The 21,950-nt window shown below is 40.5% G+C and overlaps 2 protein-coding genes across 4 annotated transcripts in view; both read left to right on the top strand.

Annotated features, from left to right (window-relative positions):
- The window catches only part of LOC308061627 (carbonic anhydrase 3-like), a 56,903-nt gene extending 53,885 nt beyond the window's left edge, over window positions 1-3,018 (top strand). For both annotated transcript variants that reach the window (XM_080381909.1, XM_080381908.1), the window contains exon 9: window positions 411-3,018. In XM_080381909.1, coding sequence (XP_080238035.1) covers window positions 411-530 — 120 coding nt within the window. In that variant the 3' untranslated portion in view covers window positions 531-3,018. The remainder of the gene's footprint in view (window positions 1-410) is intronic.
- A 181-nt stretch (window positions 3,019-3,199) lies between these two features.
- LOC308061626 (carbonic anhydrase 3-like) overlaps window positions 3,200-21,950 on the top strand; it is a 74,005-nt gene continuing 55,254 nt past the window's right edge. For both annotated transcript variants that reach the window (XR_013927300.1, XM_080381907.1), the window contains exon 1: window positions 3,200-21,671. Coding sequence is in view for 1 of the 2 variants with exons in the window: in XM_080381907.1 (XP_080238033.1) it covers window positions 21,626-21,671 (46 nt within the window). In the remaining variant the exon portion in view is untranslated. The remainder of the gene's footprint in view (window positions 21,672-21,950) is intronic.

Below are 21,950 nucleotides of genomic sequence, written 5' to 3'. Positions count from 1 at the left end.
CCTCTGCCTCACAGAACAAAACATGAACTTCTGCAGACCAGCTTTTTTTAACAGACTACCTTGCATAGACTTAGATGTGCATCCTCCGTCACGGACAGCCATATTTTCTCAAGTGATTTGACTGCAGTCCAGCTCCAGCAGGGTCACAGGAGGCCCCTATTCTTTTTCCACGTTGTGAGTGTGGGTCAAGGGAAAATCTAAAAGAAGCCTTGGCAAGGGTCAAATGATGCACTGCTCTGTAGATAAGAGTGTAAAGATCCACAGAAACCATGCTAGCTGTTGGGCTGTAGTGATCTCTACCTTGTCATTGTAGAAGAAAATTCCTTTTCTGTCTCAGTTTGTTCTAGGCATCAAGGTCCACACTGCTTCCAGGTGAATTCACAAGACACTTTAATTTTTCTTCCTTGCAGATGGCGAAGCTCCGCAGCCTTTCCAAGAACAGTGAGAATGAACCTCTGAACCCACTAGTTGATAATTGGCGCCCACCTCAGCCTGTGAAGGGCAGGATAGTGAAAGCCTCGTTCAAGTGACGTCTCAAGTCTCACTCTGCTGAACCTGAGTGAGAAAATCTTTGCATCCCAAAGTGTAGTTAGTTTTTGCTGTCTACTGCTTTTCCTCTGGATCCAGATCTGTGTTTCTCAGCTTGAAATTCTGAGTGGTAAAACTCAATCTGATTTTGAAAGCAGAAAAGATACTATGTATGCAAATACTAACCTTAATAAGGAAATGAGATACATGTGATTCTTGACCACAAATGCCTCAGCATTTGTGATAGTGTCACTTCTCTGCCATGTGGTCTTGGATGAAAAATGGGCTCAGTTTCCGTATTTAAAACTAATTTCAAAGGAAATGTAGTGAAGGCAGAAAAATGAACCAGTAGTTCAGGAAAGCAGAGACAGCAGTGGGTCAACAGTAGATGGACAGGAAGTAAAATGTCTGCTTCTACAGCATCTCTAGTAGTTATTTTCCTCAGATATCCCACCTCCAGTGCAAACATCCAAATAATATGTTCCCCTTGAACATACCAGATTTTTCCTTCCCTCTCTTGTTCATAGTTTGTTATCCAAGATTACATTAGTGTTCTGGAGATACAATCTGGCATATTCAGCTTCTGTTGGTCAAGAAGAAAAGATACCTTGCATTTCAGCATTTGCTGTCTTTGCCATGTCCTGCTGCTGCCCACTTATCTTTTCTTCTTTCACTGCTGCTGTTACTTCACCCATCCAGCTGTAGAGTGCTGCTGGTAACACGTTGCCTTGTATTTAGTATAGTAGCTTTAGTATGGCTGAGGGGGAAGTGCCTTTCTTCTGCTGCTCAGACTATGTTACCTCCCAGAATGATGGATTTTCAGTTTTGATGCTCAGCCTGTTTTTTCATTTTTGACATCATAGTCTGCACATTTATGATTTCACCTATTAGGAATTTTGTTGCAAATGGAGAGGGTCTTTGTGGATAAGTCATATGTGTCATTTCTCTTTCTCACTACTGAAAAATGAAGATTAAGTCATTTAAGTGTTTGTTTATTGTGACTCTGTAGTTAGAGATTCTAAGTGGAGTCTGTTTAGCTGTGTTCCTTTCTGGGGAGACACACCAGCTTGCACATATGATCCGAGCAAGGAATCACTGGCAGACAGATACTTGTAAAACGCCTTCCCCAGTCCTTCATCATGTAAACTTTATCATTTCAGCATGCTTCCTAGACAGCGTAACACAAATACCATCTAGGTTGAACCCACATGCAGATGATGTGAGTGAAGATCTGCTACGTTATATTCACCACCAGGGTGATTATTCAGCATTGTACATACAGGAGATTGGGTGGTCAAAGGCAGTGTGTAAAGCCTCCGGCAGATGAAGCTGCTGGATTATCTGTATTCCTCTAACTCATCAGTAGGTGACAGAGGGCATTCTTCTGGAGATGTTGCCACAAACATGTTCACAGCAATATTTTTAAGGGATATGTCAAAATCTGAAAAAAGCAGGGTTACAAATGGCTAGAATAGGCATTTCCCAGTTCTCCTTCACTATTTCACTTTTCACCTTTACTAGAAAAATGGTGCTCCAACAGGGAAGAAATGAAGGGGCAACACTGGACAAATTCTGCTGTTATTATCAGCACAGTTCTGTGAGAATTCAGGAATGAAACTGAGGGAAGAGTTTGATCATTTGCATTCATTTAGAAATGTTCAAAGAATTACTGAATTCCCGTTGAGAGTTAATATTTCAGTTTATTAGAAGGGTATTTTGCTTAGTGTAAAGCAGTTTCATTTTAAAAACCAAGTTCATGTCAGCAGAAACTAAAGTATTGATTGAAACCTGTTTACAAATATTTTGGTGTTGGCTTAATCTTATCAGAAGATCAGCTTTTGACGTTACCAGTGCAGCACTTGGGATGGTATTGAGTCTCTTAGATCCCTAAACTCCTGAATCGGTACATCTTCTCAACACATAGAAATGTTTCTACAGAAAGCTCATAAGCAACATTTTTTCCTACTGTACTATGTCTTACATGTAAGATTTCTTATAACCATATGCAGTTGATCTTGGTGTTGAGAAAATTTCAACACAATTAACTGAGACAAGAGTTTGAGCCTTTCTATCTAAAAGCCATTGACTGTAATATTTTAATCTCTTGTTATTTGGGCAATAAAACAAGATGAGTTGCCTGCACTTGAAATAACAGCTTTTGTGTCTTCAGAGAAGCAATAAATGGGCATAAATAAAAAACTGATTTCTGGTTTTATTTCTAATGCTGAGTGATGATTGAAAATAACAAGAACTTACTAGAAAACCTTGTTTCTCTCTTCTTTGATACATATGCTTGTAATACAAGGGTGGAAGGATACTCTAGTAATAACCTTTTTAGCAGTTGGAGTTTTGTTTAATATCTCATCCTGGTTTCTGTGTTTCCAATTAAACAGATCCTCAAAAATATGAGACAACAGAACAGTATCACTTGTTCTCTGTTTCAGGTACATAAAAAGTGTTTATTCCTTGCCTGGACACATTGTCTTACATCTTCCCAAAATTCATACATTCATGTCTGATCTCGAATGTAACTAACCTGGATATGAATTTTGGTTTCTTGCAAGAAGCACATGGATCATTTAACTGAAATGTTACATCATTCTGAAATTTTCTGATTAATACATGCTTTCTAAGCACATAATTAAACTTGTTAAAGTGAACACATTCTGAAATTTTCTGATTAATAATACTTTCTAAGCACATAATTAAACTTGTTAAAGTGAACACATCATTCTGAAATTTTCTGATTAATACATACTTTCTAAGCACATAAATTAAACTTGTTAAAGTGGAATAATACCTGAATTGCCCACAAAATCGGATACTGAGTGCATTTTCCTTTATTTGCATGTTTCCTCCACTGCTTTTGAAAGGCAGAATAGGCAGAAGTTTATCAACTACTGACATAGTAGTTTTGGTTCCAACAGCAAACACGTGCTTTGTATGTTCACACAAAGGAATATACAGTGTGACATTTATAGAATTCCCTCATGCGTTTGCTCTGATTCCATTTTGTCCGCTAAATTACATAAAAGCATCAACCTCATTGCAAATATGCTTTACGCTTCTGTTTTTCTCTTAAAGAATGAAGTGTACATAGGTTTTGTTCCATTGCCTTTCTCTATTTGATGAATAGTGTACCTTAGTATTAATTACCTTGGTAATGAGAAAATATGTTATGTGGACTGTAATCCTGCTGCCTCACCTATCATAAAGAGAGAAAAAAGCCTCTGGGCACTGATGAATTGTCAAAAAAGTAAAAATTACCCTAATCTGTGGTGCACTAAATTTTTTACTAATGTGTATATATCTATTAGTTTCAGCAGGGCAGGCAAATGATTGAAGTTGAATTACCACCCATTAGGCTTTGACAGACACTGAGTCTCTCCCAGCTTCCCACATCTCACAAAAGCAATTAATAGAAAACTAAGAGCTTATTCCTACAGTTCCAAAGTTTTTTTTATTAACTGAAACAAGTTTCCCACCAGCTGTGGCCATGTTTCAGTTGGATGTAAATTCATAACTGAACTGTGAATTCCTGGTATGACCCTTGGTATACAACCAGCTATGGTTATGCATTTCTACTACAAAATTAAAAGAAAACATTATTTTTACTGGATCTCAAAGAAAGACTCTCCTGAATTTGCTTGCTGGTGTTTTATTTGCTGAGTAATCAGAGTTAAAGAATGTTCATATTGTCAGTGAGTTTAGTAAAATAATACAATACCTACTTCCTGAGGCATGTTGTCCCATGCCTCAGCAAAGGAAGCAGCTATACAGTGTATGTTCCACTTCATCTATCTGCCTTTCATCTCGATGAATTCTGGCATTTACCTTTGTCAATATTGCAGCACAAAGCATGCATTCAGGAATTATTTTAATTCCAAATCCAAAACTTTAAGAAAACATATTATAACATTCCCTCCCCCCGCGCCCCCCCAAAAAAAACCCCAAAACAGCCAACAACCAACAAAACCAAAACACAACGGGTACAGCTAATGATGAGTGACAGATCAAATCAGACTCACCTTTTCCTCAAGACTTTATTTATAAAAGTATCTTCTTTTCAGTTTAGGGCTGCTGTACATGTTGATTTGCAAAAATGTGCAGTAAAATGAAATGGACCAGTTCAGGGTTATTTGTGAGGGAGAGACAGAAAGGCTGTAAAGTTTTGTGTTAACTAAAACACAGAAACAGATTTCAGTACAGATGGAAACCTTATGATATTACTAGGAAAATGAACACCAACAGAGTATTGTTATTACAGAAATTGTTAACTTTCTATATTTGGACTGTACAGCAAAATACTTGCAAGAATGTGTAGAATCCACTTAATCCTGTATGTAACAAATGCCAGATTTCTTTATCAGTTAATAATGAATCCAACAGCAGATTATGTGCTATACAATTACAGTTTGGATTTCAGTGAGTAAGTGTGCTTGTCCTTGTGTTGATTATTGCAAGTTGCTTCCATTCAAAGTAAAAGAACAGATAAAATTGCATCTTCGAAGTTTTAAATTTCAAAATAGGCAAGTATTCACTATTCATGTAAACGCAAGTTAACTGAACTGAAAAAGTCCATGCACTTAAATGAGGAAAACTTACAGAATCATAGAATCATAGAATGGTTTGTGTAGGAAGGGACCTCAAATATCATCTAGTTCCAACCCCCCTGCCATGGGCAGGGACACCTTGCACTAAACCAGGTTGCTCAAAGCCCCATCCAGCCTGACCAGGAACACTTCCAGGGATGGGGCACCCATAACTCCTCTGGGCAACCTGTGCCAGTGTCTCACCACCCTCACAGTAAATAATTTCTTTACTAATCTAATCTAAACCTACCCTCTTTCAGTTTAAAGCCACTAACCTTTGTTCTGTCACTACACGCCCTTGTAAAAAGTCCATCTCCAGCTTTCTTGTAGGCCCCCTTTAGGTACTGGAAGGTCTCCCCACAACCTTCTCTCTTCCAGGCTAAACAACCCCAACTCTCTCAGCTTGTCTTCATAGGAGAGGTGCTCCAGCCCTCTGATCATCTTTGTGGCCTCCTCTGGACTTGCTTCAATAGGTTCATCTCTTTCTTGTGCTGGGGACCCCAGAGCTGGACACAGTACTCCAGGTGGGGTCTCAAGAAAGCAGAGCAGAGTGGAGAATCACCTCCCTCGACCTGCTGGTCATGCTTCTTTTGATGCAGCCCAGGATACAGTTGACTTTCTGGCCTGCAAGCACACATTGCCCGGTCACGTTGAGCTTCTCATCCACCAACACCCCCAAGTCCTTCTCCTCAGGATGGTTCCCAATCCATTCTCTGCCCAGCCTGTACTTATGCTTGAGATTGCCCCAACTCATGTGCAGCACCTTGCGCTTGGCCTTATTGAACTTCACAAGGTTGTCATGGGCCCACATCTCAAGCTTTTTCAAGTTTCCTCTGGATGGCATCCCTTCCGTCCAGCGTGTCAGCCACACCACACAGCTTGGTGTCATTGGCAAACTTGCTAAGGGTGCACTCAATCCCACTGTACATGTCACTGACAGAGATGTTAAACAGTGCTGGTCCCACTAGAGACCCCTGAGGAACTCCACTCGTTACTGGTCCCCACTTGGACATTGAGCTGTTGAATGCAACTCTTTGAGTGCAACCATCCAGCCAATTCCTTATCCACCAAATGGTCCATCCATCAAATCCGTGTCTCCAGTTTAGACACAAGCATGTTTGTGAGGGACAGTGTCAAATGCTTTGCACAAGTAAAGAACTTAATGTTTTTTAAAGCAAAAATTTCTAAAATCTAAGAAACTTATACTGCAAACCACATGTTGCTTGATGATGAATAATGACCAAAAAGGCTGTTGGGAGTAAATGACAGTAAGAAATTGAAAGGCAAATCATTAGCCAAGAAAATTGTATCTCTGATGTCAGAGATCATTTAAGTACAGTGAACTTTGTCAGAGAAGTCATGTCAACTTTTACTTTTGAAAAAAATACATAGTGGATGGAAAATCGGCCATGAAAAAGGAAGATAGAGAAGAAAGAAATGCAACTCCTATGCAATCAGGATGAGGCAAATATAATCTAAGTCCATGATATAAATGAATGCCTCACTTTCAATAAGGATGACTGAAGAACATGACTGCAGATGAACAAGGACTGATAGGAATATATATATGTGAGAATGAAAACTATCATTAACTGAGATGGTAAATTAAGTAGGACAGTAGAGCAAACTCCATCCAGGTGAAGGAGTTGTCTCTGCTTCAGAATACTGAAAAGATTGGCATAATAAATTGCAACACTTCCATTATGAACACTATTTAACAAGATCTCCTGAAGATGGCATCCTGCCTTTCTAGGAGAAAATCCAACAGGAAGGTTGGAAGTGATAAGACCATCTGATATGCAGAAGTGGTTGCACTTCGCACTTCACACAAGCAGAAGCGCTTACACAGAATGTTAGCTGTATGGGAATTCTTAGAGGAGGTCTCACTTACTGGGCTAATTATCCAAGCCAGAGGTTTACATTAACACGTGCTTTTGCAATTCTGTCATGCCATCAGTAAGCAGAACCTGTAGTAGGTGTTAGGAAAAAATATGCCTTTGGTGAATTTGAGTAGCACACTGTCACTCTTTTACTGTTACTAATATTTCACAGAAGATCTGTCAGAAAACTTTTGAAAAACTCAAAAGTCCTTCCTGGAGTTAGACCAGCTTCCTCACTGGGCTAGACCAGAAAGACCATGGGGTAGTTGTCTCAGGCCTGTATGATGGTGATAATAAAGCTTTATTGTATTAAGATTTTTAATTCTTCCAATTCCTCCCAGTATTTTTTTTTTTTTACTGACATTCCCACTATTCATGGGAAATGAAATGGAAATGGGAAAAAAATGCAAACATCCTTACTGAAAATGGAAGGACACGTCTTCTTGCTGGACTTGTAATGTTCCTTTTCCACAGCCCACACGGTGAAGCCAGTTCCTCAGCAGTCACTCTCCTGACATCACTTGCAGCTAACACGAAGCCCGAGCTCCTACACGGTGCAGGTTCGTCTAGTCCAGCAAGAGTAACTAAATAAGCATTGAAACAAACGCCGTTTATCCAAGTTATTATTGAGCTATAAGGGCCTGTGTTTAAATAAATAAATATTGATAGTAATAGACTGGTACCCATTTCAATCTATAAAGCTTTCATATTTTGCCTGCATGTTTATTCATGCAAAATCTACATATATAAGTGCTTTTGGTTCTGTAATCTGAGAAAAGTCCAGCTAATTCCATTATTACAGTTCCAAGGAATCCTATCATAAGGTAAGAGGAGCTACAGATTAAAATCTCCCACTGATATGCACCAAATTGCTTGCTGATTTGAGTAATTACAAGACCAGGACTGCAGGACACATCGCCCTGCACACTAGTGATAGCCTGCCTGACTAGCTCTTTCAGTCTACACCCCCCTTTTCTCTCTGCACATGATGTCTCAATCATCCTTCACGGTTATGGTAATTTCTTCACTGAACTAACAAACTAAGACATTTCCATTAAAGTTTGCTTCTTTCAGAGAACAGTGATATTTTTTTTTGTCTTAACACTGGAGGTTGCCAGCCATTAAGCCCTAATTTAAGAGCTCTCACAGTGTTGTGCATTGTCTGTGTAATAAATCTCTTTGGAGAAAGAGTATAATCAAGAAATAATTTTTCTTCTTAAGATATCATTGAGCAATGGATGGCATCAGTGTCTGCAGCATACCTAAATTTACAGCCAAACAAATGCTACTGACCCTTGAATAAAGAGATGAAAGATGATTTGTTGCCCAACAGTATGTAAGACCTATAATTGAAACACTGATTTCATTGTCTGTGTTGGGAAAGGTAGGGGATGCAAGTTTAGAAACAATATTTTCCAAGCCTAATGACTTAGAACACTTTACTATAATTGCCACCAATGAAAAATTCTGAAAAAGGCATGGAGTCAGTGTAATCTAAATAAAGTTGAGGATATGGAACATGTCTTCTGCCTTTAAGGTAGTAACTGTGGAAGCACTTAGATTTAAAAGAATACAGTAGAGTATTAATTAACAGGGATATAGTTATGTTCTTATATTGATGTCCATCATCAGCCTATTTCAATGCCACCCTAAGAAGTACCATAAAATATTTCGAAAGTTCCCAACCAGAGTTCCTATATGTAGCCTTAAAAACAAAAAATCATAATATTTGCTGTCTATACAGGTATCTACTTGTTCTCTTAGAGGTGATGGGGAGCAAAAGCCTAATGCAGAGAATCCTGCCTGGCTGTTCTTTATAAAAGCAACTTCTTGCTTGTGACCTTTTACCCAGGGATATGACCTGAGTTGCACATATTCCGATCAACTTGAACTTTTAATAGTTAATATTTAACAGTTTAAAATAATTAAAATTGTATTAGTTAAATTCAGTAAAAGTGAACATTGCCAGTCAATAGTTATTTTCAGAAACCTGACAAAATCTGCTGCTCATGCTACTTTGCCAAGCTCAGCTGACCTAGTTACTCTTTGCCACCCGTGCTAGAAGCATGGTGTTCACTTGTCACAGGACCTGACTGACGGCTTAGCCATTTTTAAATACTGGTATTCACTTGCTCTGTAATTCTCTAAATGCTGAACAAAAAGCAACACTACATTTGAGCTCTTCTTTATTATTATTATTATATCTTTCTTGTCGTATTGAAATGTCTTTAATCAGGAAATGAAGTCACATGATTCAGAAAAGATTTGCCCGGAACAGCTTTGCAGTAGCATCTAGGTAATACTACATGTAGGACCATAAAACTTTAAGTTAAACAGTGGGTCCATTTCTTTATATTTGCATTTTTATCTTCATATTACAAAATTGTAAGGTCCAGTTCATAATGCACCTATTCAAGTAAGTAGCCTCTTCATTTGGCAATATTTACTGTGACTGAGCTGTTGAATAGAAAACATCCCTTAAAACTTGTTGCCTGGATAGACATCATGGAAGTAAGTGCATGTATTTCCATGTCAGCAAGGGAACTCAAGAATACCTTATGTGGCAGGAAAATAAGTAAATGAATTCCATTTATGCATGCATAGAGAAAAAATTCACAACTGCTAAATAAACATGATAGCAATGCATGGTTATAACGCGTCAGAAGAAGGCAAGCTGTTGAATATCTCCTTGCCTCAGCTTCTGACTCACTGCGGGTCTGTCTGATGCACAAAAAATGTCAAGCTTCCCTAGTTGGAACTGGTGGAAGTAATATGTGAGAACATTCACATAATCTTTAATGGGGATATGGAGTTTCACCAAACGGCCCAGATGGATAGGGCACAAGGCAGCATTACCTGCGGAAAGCTTTCCCATCTACTCCTTGGCACTGGGAATCTCTGAATAATCCATCTGCGTTGTTAGTGTTTGTTGGAATTTATGACCTGATCCTATTTTTTGCTGTCACTATATGGACACTTAGTTAAAGCATACAAACAATGCTACACAACTCCATTTGGAATATGCCCTGGGTTGCACCTGGGGAAGGAAATGGCATGGCCCTCACCATAATGGACACTAAATCCAACTCCATACACACAATTACACTGGCCACAGCCCAAAAGGGTCTCTCCCTTGTTTCCAAAATAATCTATGGCTCAGTGTTATGTATCCAGCATCAGGCTTCGCTGTGGGCATGGTTCCCCCTCATGCTTCTCTATCTACATGTCCTTGATAAGATCTAGAGTGTTTTAGCAGTCTGTCTCAATGGCTTTCTATCTTACCGCTTAACTTGTGCCAGGGTTGTTTCCAGTAACAGGCTGTGTTCTAGAGTTTGCTCTCATAACTTTTCTCTCTCTTTTTTTTTTTTTTTTTAAATTTGGCAGGATTTTTGGGGGCCCTTCCATCATCAGTCTTTGATGCTTTCTGTCTTACCTATGTCTGGTCTAGAAAATCATGCTTTTCTTTGCACCGGAGATAGTCACTGCAGGCTGCAAACGGTACTGGCAGAGCAAATGTGGACTTGGACTTTTTTGTACAAGCAGTCTACAAAAGTGTTGCCAAACTTGTTGGAGTACTTCATGAGCTCCCTGCACTAAGCAGCAGTCTGGCTGACCCATCTCGTGAGCATCAGGTAGACTTTTGCAGATGAGATCTTTCTACAGAAATGCATGTTTCTCGTTTATCTTGCATTACCATCACCACTACTGTAGTTATACAAGCCATTATCCCAAACCTAATGCAGCCTTCTGCCCACCTAGTAATACACTTCTTCAGCATCTTTTGGTTGTTCAGCTTATGTATATTCAATGAAGCAAACCTGTTCTCTTTGACAACTAAGCATGGGTGGTGTGTGTGCATGCACATACAGAAGCAAATATTTTCCAGGGCTTTGAAAGGAATTGAAAGGTAGCAGGCAAAACAATGCAGTCAACAGAAACGGCTGGATGGCATTCAGAAAGTATCCAAATGAGCTCACAATTATGTGTTGTAGCTGCATTGCATTGCAAAGTGGGTAGATGGGAACATATGCTGAAATACAGCAAGTGTTTACCCAGCGTTCCAACCAAGACTGCCAACACATTTTTAACATTCACCCAGATGTGTTTACTTGGGTTTTCTTTCCTAGTTCATCCACATATTAAAAATCCTTACCTAAGAATGTGACAAAATTAATGATGCTAACTAAACTGGTATTTTTTCTTGTTTCAGTACGAATTTTTGTTCACGTGGACTTTTAAATAACATAAGTGGTGGAGCAGAGTATGCCATAGCAGCTGTGGGATTTTGCAGATGAGTAGCAATAAAGATAGAATAAATCCTGGCAGAAAGGTATTTTATAGAGCTATATACTTGTAGTCTGTAAGTATCAGATCCTGTACTTTGACAACAGAAACTGTGGGAAAAAACAGGAATTGTGTCATAATAGTAACATAATTTAACTCAGTAGGGTGGTTTTTATTTTGGCAGACAAAGATCTGGCTGTTAATAGGTTTCCATTCATGCCTACCATGTTTTCCATAGTCTGGCACGAATTTCAGTGAAGTGGAAGGCATATGACAAACTGGCTTCTTGGCTGTGACATGTCGCACCAACTATGGCATGCTCAATGAAAAGCACTGTGTGAATGTCTTTTGCACACTGCCAGGCGTGCTATGCACAATCAGCTGCAAAACAATATGGTGTGTTCTGCAGCTTTTTTTGTTGTATTATTTTCCACAAATTCCTAATTAAAGTAGATGGTATGTTATACTAATATTTGTACTAGGCACAAAACAATAATTCTAAAACTGTTCCGTAATATGGTGCAGTTGTTCTGCAGTCAGGCACTAAAGTGAAACAGAATTAAAGCAGGCATATCTTAGCCTGCTGTAGTGACTGAATAAACGCAACACACTCAGCTTTTTGCCTGTCGAGTCCTGCAGGCCACTAACTGTCTTCCCAGCCCTCCACTGTACTCACATTTATTCAATGTTTTTCTTGTACTAGCAGGCTCATAACTGGACTCCAGAACCAGTTGCACGAGTGTTGAAGACAGGGAAATTGCCACTCACATCGGCCTGCTTTCGTTAATGCAGTTCAGCGTGTACCACAGCAAGGGCAGACCACTGGCTCATGCTCCATTTGTTGTCCACCAGGATCTCCATGTCCTTTTGCACAAAGGTGCCGGCCAGCCAGCCAGCCACTGGCCAGTCCTGGTGCAGGGAGGCTGTTCCTCCCCAGATGCAGGACTTTCTTGGCACTGCCTTTGTCATACTTGCATGAGGCTTCTGTCTGGGTTCCTCTGGATCGCAGCTTGTGATTGCGTCCTTAAACTTGCTGAGGGTGTGTTTTGTGCCACTGCTCAGGTCATTAAAGTTTTGCTAGCAAATCAAACAAATTAAATTTCAGTCCAGCAGAGTAATGGATACTCTACTGGACTAAATCTTGTTCATAGTATCTAAATAAGTTGCTATCTCAATTTCATTTAAATTAGCATAATCTCTTTAATTTACCTCTTTCTTTTTGGTCATATGCGTACAAAATTTCAAGGATGGGGGCTCTATGTATACTGGAGGATTGTACCAATGTATTACTGCTCTTACTGGACATATTTATTGACCTTGCCATTGGCTCTTTTCACCTCCCCATTCACAGGCATTGTAAGCTGCCTTCCTTTTCTCCTTTCTGTTTTACAGACTCCCAGCAACCAGCCTATTTTCTATCATGCAAATAATTCTTGTGCCACAAATCTTTTTTCACCTTTTTCTTCACTGCTGCCCCTTCCTATTCAGTTCTCTTTCTCTTTTCTGCTTGCCCCAGGCATCTATATCAGTCTCTGTTACCCTTTTCCCATACTCGGCTCCCATTCTCCTTCCAGCAAGGGCTCCATATGTCCCTTGCCCAGGCTATTCTCCCTGCCACAGAATAGAGACTTCATATCTCTCTTCTTCCTTTTATCTCCCTCTTCTTTTTTCCTGCTCAGCCAATAAATCACTCAGTGATTTATCAGTAAATATGCCTAAGTGGGAAGATGAATAGGGAAAACAATGTTTATAGCTGGGCAGTACGGTATTAACTGGTGTGACCAGCTGGCTGTTTATTTGATCTGCAGAAAACTGCAGAGGTATTTAAGCTGCTAGAATGCTGTGGTGCTACCCATTCCACAGTTATCGCATTACTTCCAAGCAAACAGAGAAAGAAATGTCATCAAGATGATGTCATAATGCTTAGCCAACTGGCTTATGTGATGCTAATCCCAACACATTTTTGAAATATGCTGCAGTTCTGAAGTTGGATCTTTCTAGGCTAGTTTTAGGCAAGCTTATGTATATAAGCATGTACTAAAATGCCTCCCTTTTGTCACCACGACATTTCCCTCATATTTTTATTCTAGTGCATACATGTATTTTTCTGATTTACTAAATAACATGCCTAGTGGACAAAGACCTGTAACACTGTAGCTGACCAGCAGTTCAGTAAGAGGGCTTTCCTGGTAGCTAATGATACTAAGATATTATCCCCTTTGGATGTTTGTCATGTATAGATATGAGGCTGAAATGACACTTTCTGACTAAATCTTTTTGAAAAGCAGTGCTTCATTCACTCCTTTAAAAGATCATGACATTGTCAGCAGCAATATCTTTTATTATTTTTGAAGATAAAATATGAAATCCTTATGGTATCATTTCTATCTACATTTAATCATCAATACACTACTACGTTCAGTTGCAATAATGAAATGACAAATGGGAAAATATTGTCTATTTAATATTTCTTAAGCCAATTACTTTTCTGGATGTCACCAGCTGATTTTCAAGTTGTGTGTGTGTGTGTGTGTTATATTCAATAAAGGTCAAACAACTGAAGTATTTGAGCATCTTTCTTTCTTCAAGAAAAATAATAGATAACTTTGCCAGCTTTCTTTAGAAGCAGCTGTTAGCCGTTCTTCTGAAGTATGACTTCACTGCTGTCTTCTGGTGGTCCATAAAATATCCAGAGGACCTTCAGCTCTCAAATTCTCTCTGCTTAAGCTGTTATCTACACTTACCACCAAATTCACACTTAAAGGCTCTGGATACAATCTCTGAAGACGGTGTGAAACACCTGCCATAGTCTCATTGCTTGCAATTTGGGAACCACAAATAGGTTGGATAATTTTCCCATAGATCTCTTACCTGTTCCTTCTGCTCTGTATTCCTTTTTGTACATACTATATTCAAAGGTTATTTGGGGGGTAAAACAGATGTAAATGGGTGAGTTGGCATTCTCAGTCTCTTGCAGAAGCAATTCAGTATTACAAATATAGATACAGCTCTAGAGAAGTAAGCATGGCCTTGGTAAGCATAGCCTTTTGGCAAAGGCTCAGCTCTTGAGAGCAATGATTTTCCATTGCCGTGTTTGCCCTCATACAAACAGTGTAGGTATGAGGAGGAAGAGGCAAAGAGAAAAGGAAAGAATTAATGCCTGGGAAAAAAATGTTTGAATTAAACACGCAGTATATATCAGTGTTTATATGAATAAGCCAAAAGTGGGATCAGGGTATACTATGTAAGCGGCAGCATGTGAAGAAAGATAAACCTGATCTTGGAATTGCTAATGATCTTCTTCATAACGGAAGAAGGCCTTTTTCTGCTTTAATAGTGGACTTTCTCAATCTTTGTATTTCTTTCTTCACTTAGTTCTGAAAATAAAACATGCAAGGAGTAAGATTCTTTGAATGAGAATCCTGTAACAACCTAATGCAGCAGGAACTCATTCTTCCCAGACCTTACAGTACCACAGAAATCTCTCAAGCTTTACTCTTTTTTTTGTGAAAGGAGGCTGGCATTTACATTAATGTCTGTGGTTATACATTAAAAGTCTTTTTGCTAGCTCTGTAATTTGACCCGCTGTGTGTCTGGCTAGTGCCATAGCTTGATAGCTTCTTTCTCATGTTCTAAATAAAATGTCAATATGGAAAATTTCTGTAGTTGGAGATGAAAGCATCTTAGTTGCTGAGATTTCTGTGAAATATGTGAATAACTCAGAAGATTAAATACACCTTTATATTTATAATGAAAGCAAATTTATACATTCTGATTTGATGAGTTTTGGAAATGCATATGTCTAAATCCAAGAATGGATATAAAGTATGCTACAGAGAAATATGCTGATTTTTATGGGATTTTTATGATTTTGAATGTACATAGCCTTTTATTAAAACATTTTCTGTGCATGTCCTGTACCTAAATTCAGAATAAGCTTCAAGTAGTTTCTTCATCCCTTCTGACAAAGCCCTAGTTTTGATGGTGATTAGTATTATGTGGAAAAATATCTAGCTGAAGTATGAAGTCCAAATATATGTATGAGAAGTGAATATAACTGCCCAATCTAAATCTCTTGGCCAACTATGTGCCTTTGCCTCTTTGAATGGGAATTATTGTACTTGTTCAAAATGAGACTACATACTCTTGTGTTAATAATCTTTTGTCTTATGCATCTTTAAGAAGTGAATAATCATGAGGGATGGAAACAATATTAGGTGTGATAGTCTGATAGTCAAGGATCTTGCACTAATTCCTGGTCTCTTGAGCAAAGCCTAAATAAAGTAATTTGGGAGGATTTGTTATGTCAGGATTGCTAGAAATACCAACCTCCTCCACTCTCTGGAAGTGAGTTACAAAACATGAGCAAACAACCTCTTATCTATTTCTGGAAATCAGTTTTGTATCTTTGTCCCCACCACCATCAGCAGCATCAAGGTTTTGGCTGATGTATCCTCACAATTGCATATCTACCCTCCCACCATGTTGCTCAGAGTTTTTAGTTTACTGACACAGAAGATACTTTTGTTGAGCATATCTCCATGACACCTAAGGAATGTGGATTCATGCTGCACTTTCTGTCATAGGACTTTGTCTCTCACTAGATGTACTGCAGAACTATTTAAGTTTTGATATATTTCAGTTCTTCTAAAAAGGTAGGTTAATCAGTTAATACCAAGGATTGAGAATAAGTTGTTTGTGTAAGTTTTAGAAAATTATCCTGGTAAACTTGATACTTAATCACCTGTTTAACATTTGACTAGCCATTTTCACTTTAGATGTACAGTTTAAGGTCAATGTAAACTAAATATAAATATAAACTCTACATTAGTGGAGAGGAGCCACCAAATTGTGGCAATCTCACGGCAGATGTTCAGATTTTGCCTTTATGAAGAGATGAGGTCAAATTCTTACTGTTCTAAGCCTCAATGCCAGAGCACACATGAGCAGATTGCTCCACTCTTGAATGGAGACCTATATTTCAGCACGTATATGTTGTCTGGGTAATACTTACAGTAACATTGTAATAGCTATCTAGATAGTTTATAGATAGATAGATAGCTATAAACTAGAAAGTTTATACGATCCTGTGTGTTGAATTTGCCTGTTTACTTTTTAAATGGATAGATGTTGTCTGGTGAATTTTAACCTCACTTCTTGACTGCTTTTCATCTCTGAACCTGACTGTTTTTCTTAAAATCAATTTTAAATTAGTGACCAAGTCTGTCGTAAATTTGTAAATCTGACTTTACCATTATCTGCAGCAGCAGTAGATTTAATTAGTTACAACACACAGACAGGATCACCAAATTGTGACCTGTGGTCTGCCCTGAAATAAATGTCTGTATCTCATTGAGAAACAAGGACAAAAAAACTTTTTGGGAGTCAAGGTTCTAGTGATGTTTTGCATGGGATGAATCACCAGGAATCCTGGAATCCTATTTCTAACTGTCTCATTATTCTGCTTTGTAATTATGAGCTACTCTCAGTGCTCCTGACTGCCTACCTGCTTCTCATCTGTCTCACAGGCCTCTGAAGAAAGCTTTATTAGATGTTTATACAATATCTAGCAAGATAGGTCCTTTGACTGCTACTGTTATATAAAGAGCAAATACCAACAATAATAACTCTATGACCTAATACAATCTATAAACATATGTGCAGAAAATACACATTTTCAAAAAAAAACAAAAAGCCTCGCTGGGATCCAAAGGTATTATCTTTTGTTGTCAAATTAAAACCATCCTCTTTAAAATGTAATGTTAGTCTTAGCAATATATGTAGAGAAAATCTGTGGTATAGGAATAAAAACCCTGAAAGACTAATCAGAATTTCACAGGGAAGGCAAATATCTGAGCATTTTGCTCATTGAAATATCAGTATTTTGGGGAGAAGATTTGTTCAAGTGCCCTAGAGATCACATAGAAAACATGTTTATATGTACAATATATGTGCTTATTTTACTTCAATAACCTAAAATATATTATCCAGTACTTCAACAGCGTTTATTGACATATCGCCTGAAAGTGTACTTCATTGAATCCAGCAGCCTCTGAGTTGGAAATATAGCTGAGTATATTGTGGTCTGTGGCAGACTGGGATATGTTTTTGTCCAATGGTGAATAGCACTTTGCTCTGTGAAAGCTTTTTCACTTCAGCCTCTACTTTAGGCCAAATTTAATTTTGACTGTTGTCTTCTATGCCATCTGTGTATAAACTTAAAATACTTCTCTATAACGTGCAGGGAACTTAGGCCATGTTAGATAATGAAAAGCCCAGCAGACCTTTAAAGTCATTCTTTTACTGGAAGAGCAGATCACCTGCTAGTAAGGCCAGTTTTTTTAAGAGATCCTGCTTTTCTGAGAAGGAAGCTCGTTAAGTATTTCACCTGCAGAGAGGCACTGACACAGTGTCAGGCTGGGGGAAAGCAGGGAAATCCAGAGCAAAGGGGTAAGAACACTGTCTGAAAAGAGGAAGAGATTCAGAGAGGAAGAAGACAGGAGGAAGTCTCCTGTCTCATTTGGTACTCTTGATGACCCTCAAATCCCACAGAAAGAGAGCTCAGTGAAAGCTGATACACATAGGACATCTTTCCCCACCCCCACTCCCACCCCTCCCCTCAGAAGTAATTTACTTGATTTAAAGGTCTAAGTTAAGGTGTTTACAGTTAAAACTTCTTCTTAGATTACTTCTTCCTTCCTCCCACAGTCCCTTTTAGGCTGTCTAAATACCAAGGAGTTCAGAACAAACAGTGACTGGAAAAATACAATGTGCGTCTTAGAGCTCAGGACAGAAAGTTCTGTATCTACTAAGTCTTCCTACTCGGGCAGTAAAGCACAACCTCAAATTTGTCCATTTTAGTAGGTGTAAAAGATACAGTGTTTTATATTACATATGACTATTTATTAAGAAAACTGGGTGAGGCTATAACTTGTCCTTAGAAATTGCTAATTGCTCTAAAACAATGGAAGTAAACAACTATTGCAGGTGGGGCTGGGCTTTCCCCCCTCTTTCTTTCTTTCTTTACTGTTACCCTTATAATTAAAATATTCCTTTCAAGATGTGGGTAAGTAAATATCAGTGAAAAGCATTAATCATTTCTCTGAGTGCAATTACAGATAGTGGGAAAGAGTGTTGAAGAAGACTAGCTTTAAATGAATTAGTACTGATACTGAAAAAACTGTGGTAGCTAAGGCAGTGTGTTAAAACTCCATGCTGGGCTTCAGCTTAGTTCATATATTCTTTCAAAATACTCTAATCCCTGTTTTTGCCTACCTGTGATGTTTGCTAGTTTCCCTACACCTTCCATGGCAGATCTTGTTGGTAATGATGCCTCTCCTCCTTGTGGGAGTCTTCCAGGATTTGGCATACATAAGTGATGTCTTTATGCACAAAACTGGTTTGTGTCCAACCAGGCGTATAAACTACCTGCCTTGTAGTTTATATGACACTGGTATGATTCCTGTCCTGATGTGGATGTGAAGTTGTGATAGGCCTTCAGATTTGATTGGGGGAGTTTTAATGATTCTGTGATATAGTCATAAAATATTTTTTAAAAAGCATTCTGGAAGGAGCTCATCTAGAACAGCCCCTGATTAAAGCAGAATGAATTTAAAAGATTATATCAGATCAGATCAGATTAGATTAGATTAGATCAGATTAGATTGACTAGGGCTTTGTCTTCTTGCCATCCTTCTTCTGGCTGGACAACGAAGTTCTTCTGGTGGGTGCAGGGCACATATTGGAAAATTGGGGAGAATGTGGGAGGCTTTCTATGTGGCAGGTGAGACCAACTAATCATCATCAATACATGAGCAGAGGCAGCACCAAAACTCCATTTCTTATTTCTTTTCCTCTCCTCTTCCCAGAGACATTTTTTCATTATTGCTTCCCTGATTTAACAAAAATTTGGTTTTCAGGAGCAAATTTATGAAAATAAACTGAGAAACTGGAAAAAGTAAAGAGAGCTGGGTTCCATCTGAGCAAATGTTGGACTGGAAATAGAGGTGCATGGTCTCGGGCTACTACAGGTAGGCTATGGTCATGTTTGCAATGTAGGTCCATCTGCAAGTCTGGCAAGTGTACTGAGTCACTGAGAGATGCTCTGGATTTGGAGATTTGTCTGTGGGTCACAGCAGTGAGAATATGTTGGGAAATAGAAGTGAAAATTGAGAAAGAGGTGGGCAATAGTAGGTGCTCTGTAGGGCATAAAAACATAGCTCCTGTATACCTTGTTCACGTCTCCACTTTTAATATTGCACAGTTACTGAAATACCTTGGGAGGTTCCAAACCTTTATCTGTTATCTTGCCTCAATTTTTTCATGGCACGGGAATATGTAATTGTTCCTTGGCTAACATTGCTCATTAGCTTCAATAACTAACTCTTCTCATTCCTTGGTGTTTACCTCTCTGATGATGCATATATACAGACAGCTGTCATTTCCCCTGTTACCATTTGTTCGCTATGCAAAGCACACTAAGCTTTTATAGTCTCCTCTTGTAAAAGAGGCTCTTTAGTTCCCTTGTCTCCCCTGCACCTGTTCCAATTCATCCTAATTCAGATTTATGAGGATGAGAGACCTGTTTCAGAGGAGGTCATACCAGGGTCTCTCCAGCACCAGTGACATGCCCCTGGTTTGTGCCTGTTTATTTGTGAGCCGTTCCTGCCTGGTAATACTTATTGACATTTTATCACCAACGAATCCCACTCTTCCTCCTTCTCTTTCACTGCCACTTCAGAGCAGAAAAAACATTATCAGCCAAGACCACGATTCACAGACCCCTGCGTTGCACTTTCTGCTACTAAACTTCACCCACTGTGGTTTACACAACGTTCAGGGGTACCAAACTTTTCTGTATGACAACCCCATGCTTCCAACTGCACCACTTGCATTTTGCTTTAACCAACTTGTACTGTTGTCCCCACTTACTACTATCAAATAAAATCATCTCACTTCTTCTGAGATAGAAAGTCTACCAAATTTTAAATCACAATAATTCACCTTTCAGTCCATCATCCTGTCTTCTGCCTAGTGAGTCCCTCACCTGTTTTATGCCACCGGTACTAACCTCTGTCTTCTCTAACTCATCTGGTAATTTCCTATGTGTGCGAATAACAAATATTTTTTAGGCGTCTATGTCACATGGGCGTCGCACAAAGAACACATCACACTAACAAGTAGGCTTACAATTCTAAGTGCCATTTGATGCATAACACCCTGCTAAATGACGAGAATTAGAAGCAAAGCAAACTGATCCTGTGCTTAATTTGATAATAAAGATTTTATCTGGAGCTGGCAGGAACTGGATTTTTGGGTAGTTTAATGATTTGCAGTTTCCAAGAATCCTTGCAGTAGGAAGCAGCACCTTTTTAAAGGCCAGGGGCAATTAATGCTACGGAATTTTCGCAGGAAGCTGTTTATGAAGGCAGTGGGAGACAGCGCAGCAGGGAGCAGAGCTGGAACCCAGGCGTGTATGTGGGAATTTCATGGGGAAGGGTGTGAACCTGTGATAGCCATTTGCACACAGAAGCTGCTGGACTTATACCCTCATCCCCAGCTGACCTCCCCATCAGGGTTATGCTGCACATCCAGTGGGAAACACATCCCAACGCTGTCTCCGCAGGAGGGACCCAGCCTCTCCTAACTGATGCGGTCTTGATGGCCAACAGGCTTTCTGCAACCAGCCACAAAAAGCCCATCCCGCCTGCCAGTAACACGTAAATTTGATTTCAGAAACCAGCCAGGCTAAGCTTGGCATGTCTGTCTGCGTTATGTGGACGTTAGCTGAACCTGACAAACTCGGTACCTTGCCTGTACCTAGCTCTGGACACTCGCGCTTTTCTGTATTCCAGCTTGTTGGGCGCCGGGGCAGGCGGCAGCAGCCCCTTCCCCTCACCAGGCCTTCCCAGCGCCCGCCCGGCTGGGCTCCCTTCCCCGCAGCTCCCGGGCCGCTGGGCAGCCGTGCCGGGCCCCCCACGCCGGGATCACCCGCTGCACCCCGCACCCTGCGGGACCCCCGCAGCCCCCGTCCCCCGCGGCAGCCCTGAGGAGCCGCGGCGGCCGCAGCGGGCGGGGGGCGGCGGGCCGGGCCGGGCCGGGGGCGCCCGGCTGCCCGGCGGGAGCGGCGGGGCGGCGGCCGGGCGGTGCGAGGCAGGGCGGTGCGAGGCAGCGCGGCTCTCCCCGCCCCCGGCGGCCGGGGCCCTGCTGTCCCTCCCGGCCCGCCGCCGGGGAAGGGCACGGAGTTGGCGGGAGTCTATAAAAAGCTTCCGTGAGACGAGGCCACCGTCCTGCCAGAGCCGTCGGGAGAGGCAGAGGCGCGGCGCGGGGGGCAGCCACACCATGATCAACCCCAACTACTATCCGTGGGGCTACGACAGCGACAACGGTGAGCGGGGGCGCGGGGCCGCCGCCCGGCCCGGCTGCTCCGCGGCTGCGGGTCAGGGCAGACTCCAGGCACGGCGGGAGGCCCCCGGGCTGGGCCCGGCCGGGGGGGACACGGGCTGCAGGCGGGCCGGGGCCTGTGCGGCAGCGCGGCCCCTAGGTGGTGGCTCGCAGTGCACAGGAGGCGAGGCTGGTGAGAGGAGAGGCCGTGGCAGATGTCTCTAGGTTAAGTAACGTCAGTTTGCCTACTGTTAATAGAATTCAAAATTTGACACAGCTCTAC

Source organism: Falco punctatus (genome assembly GCF_963210335.1).
Source record: "Falco punctatus genome assembly, chromosome: 3".
In the NCBI taxonomy this organism is placed as follows: Eukaryota; Metazoa; Chordata; class Aves; order Falconiformes; family Falconidae; genus Falco; species Falco punctatus.
The sequence above is the reverse complement of the archived record's forward strand: the minus strand, read 5'-3'. Positions and strand labels throughout refer to the sequence as shown.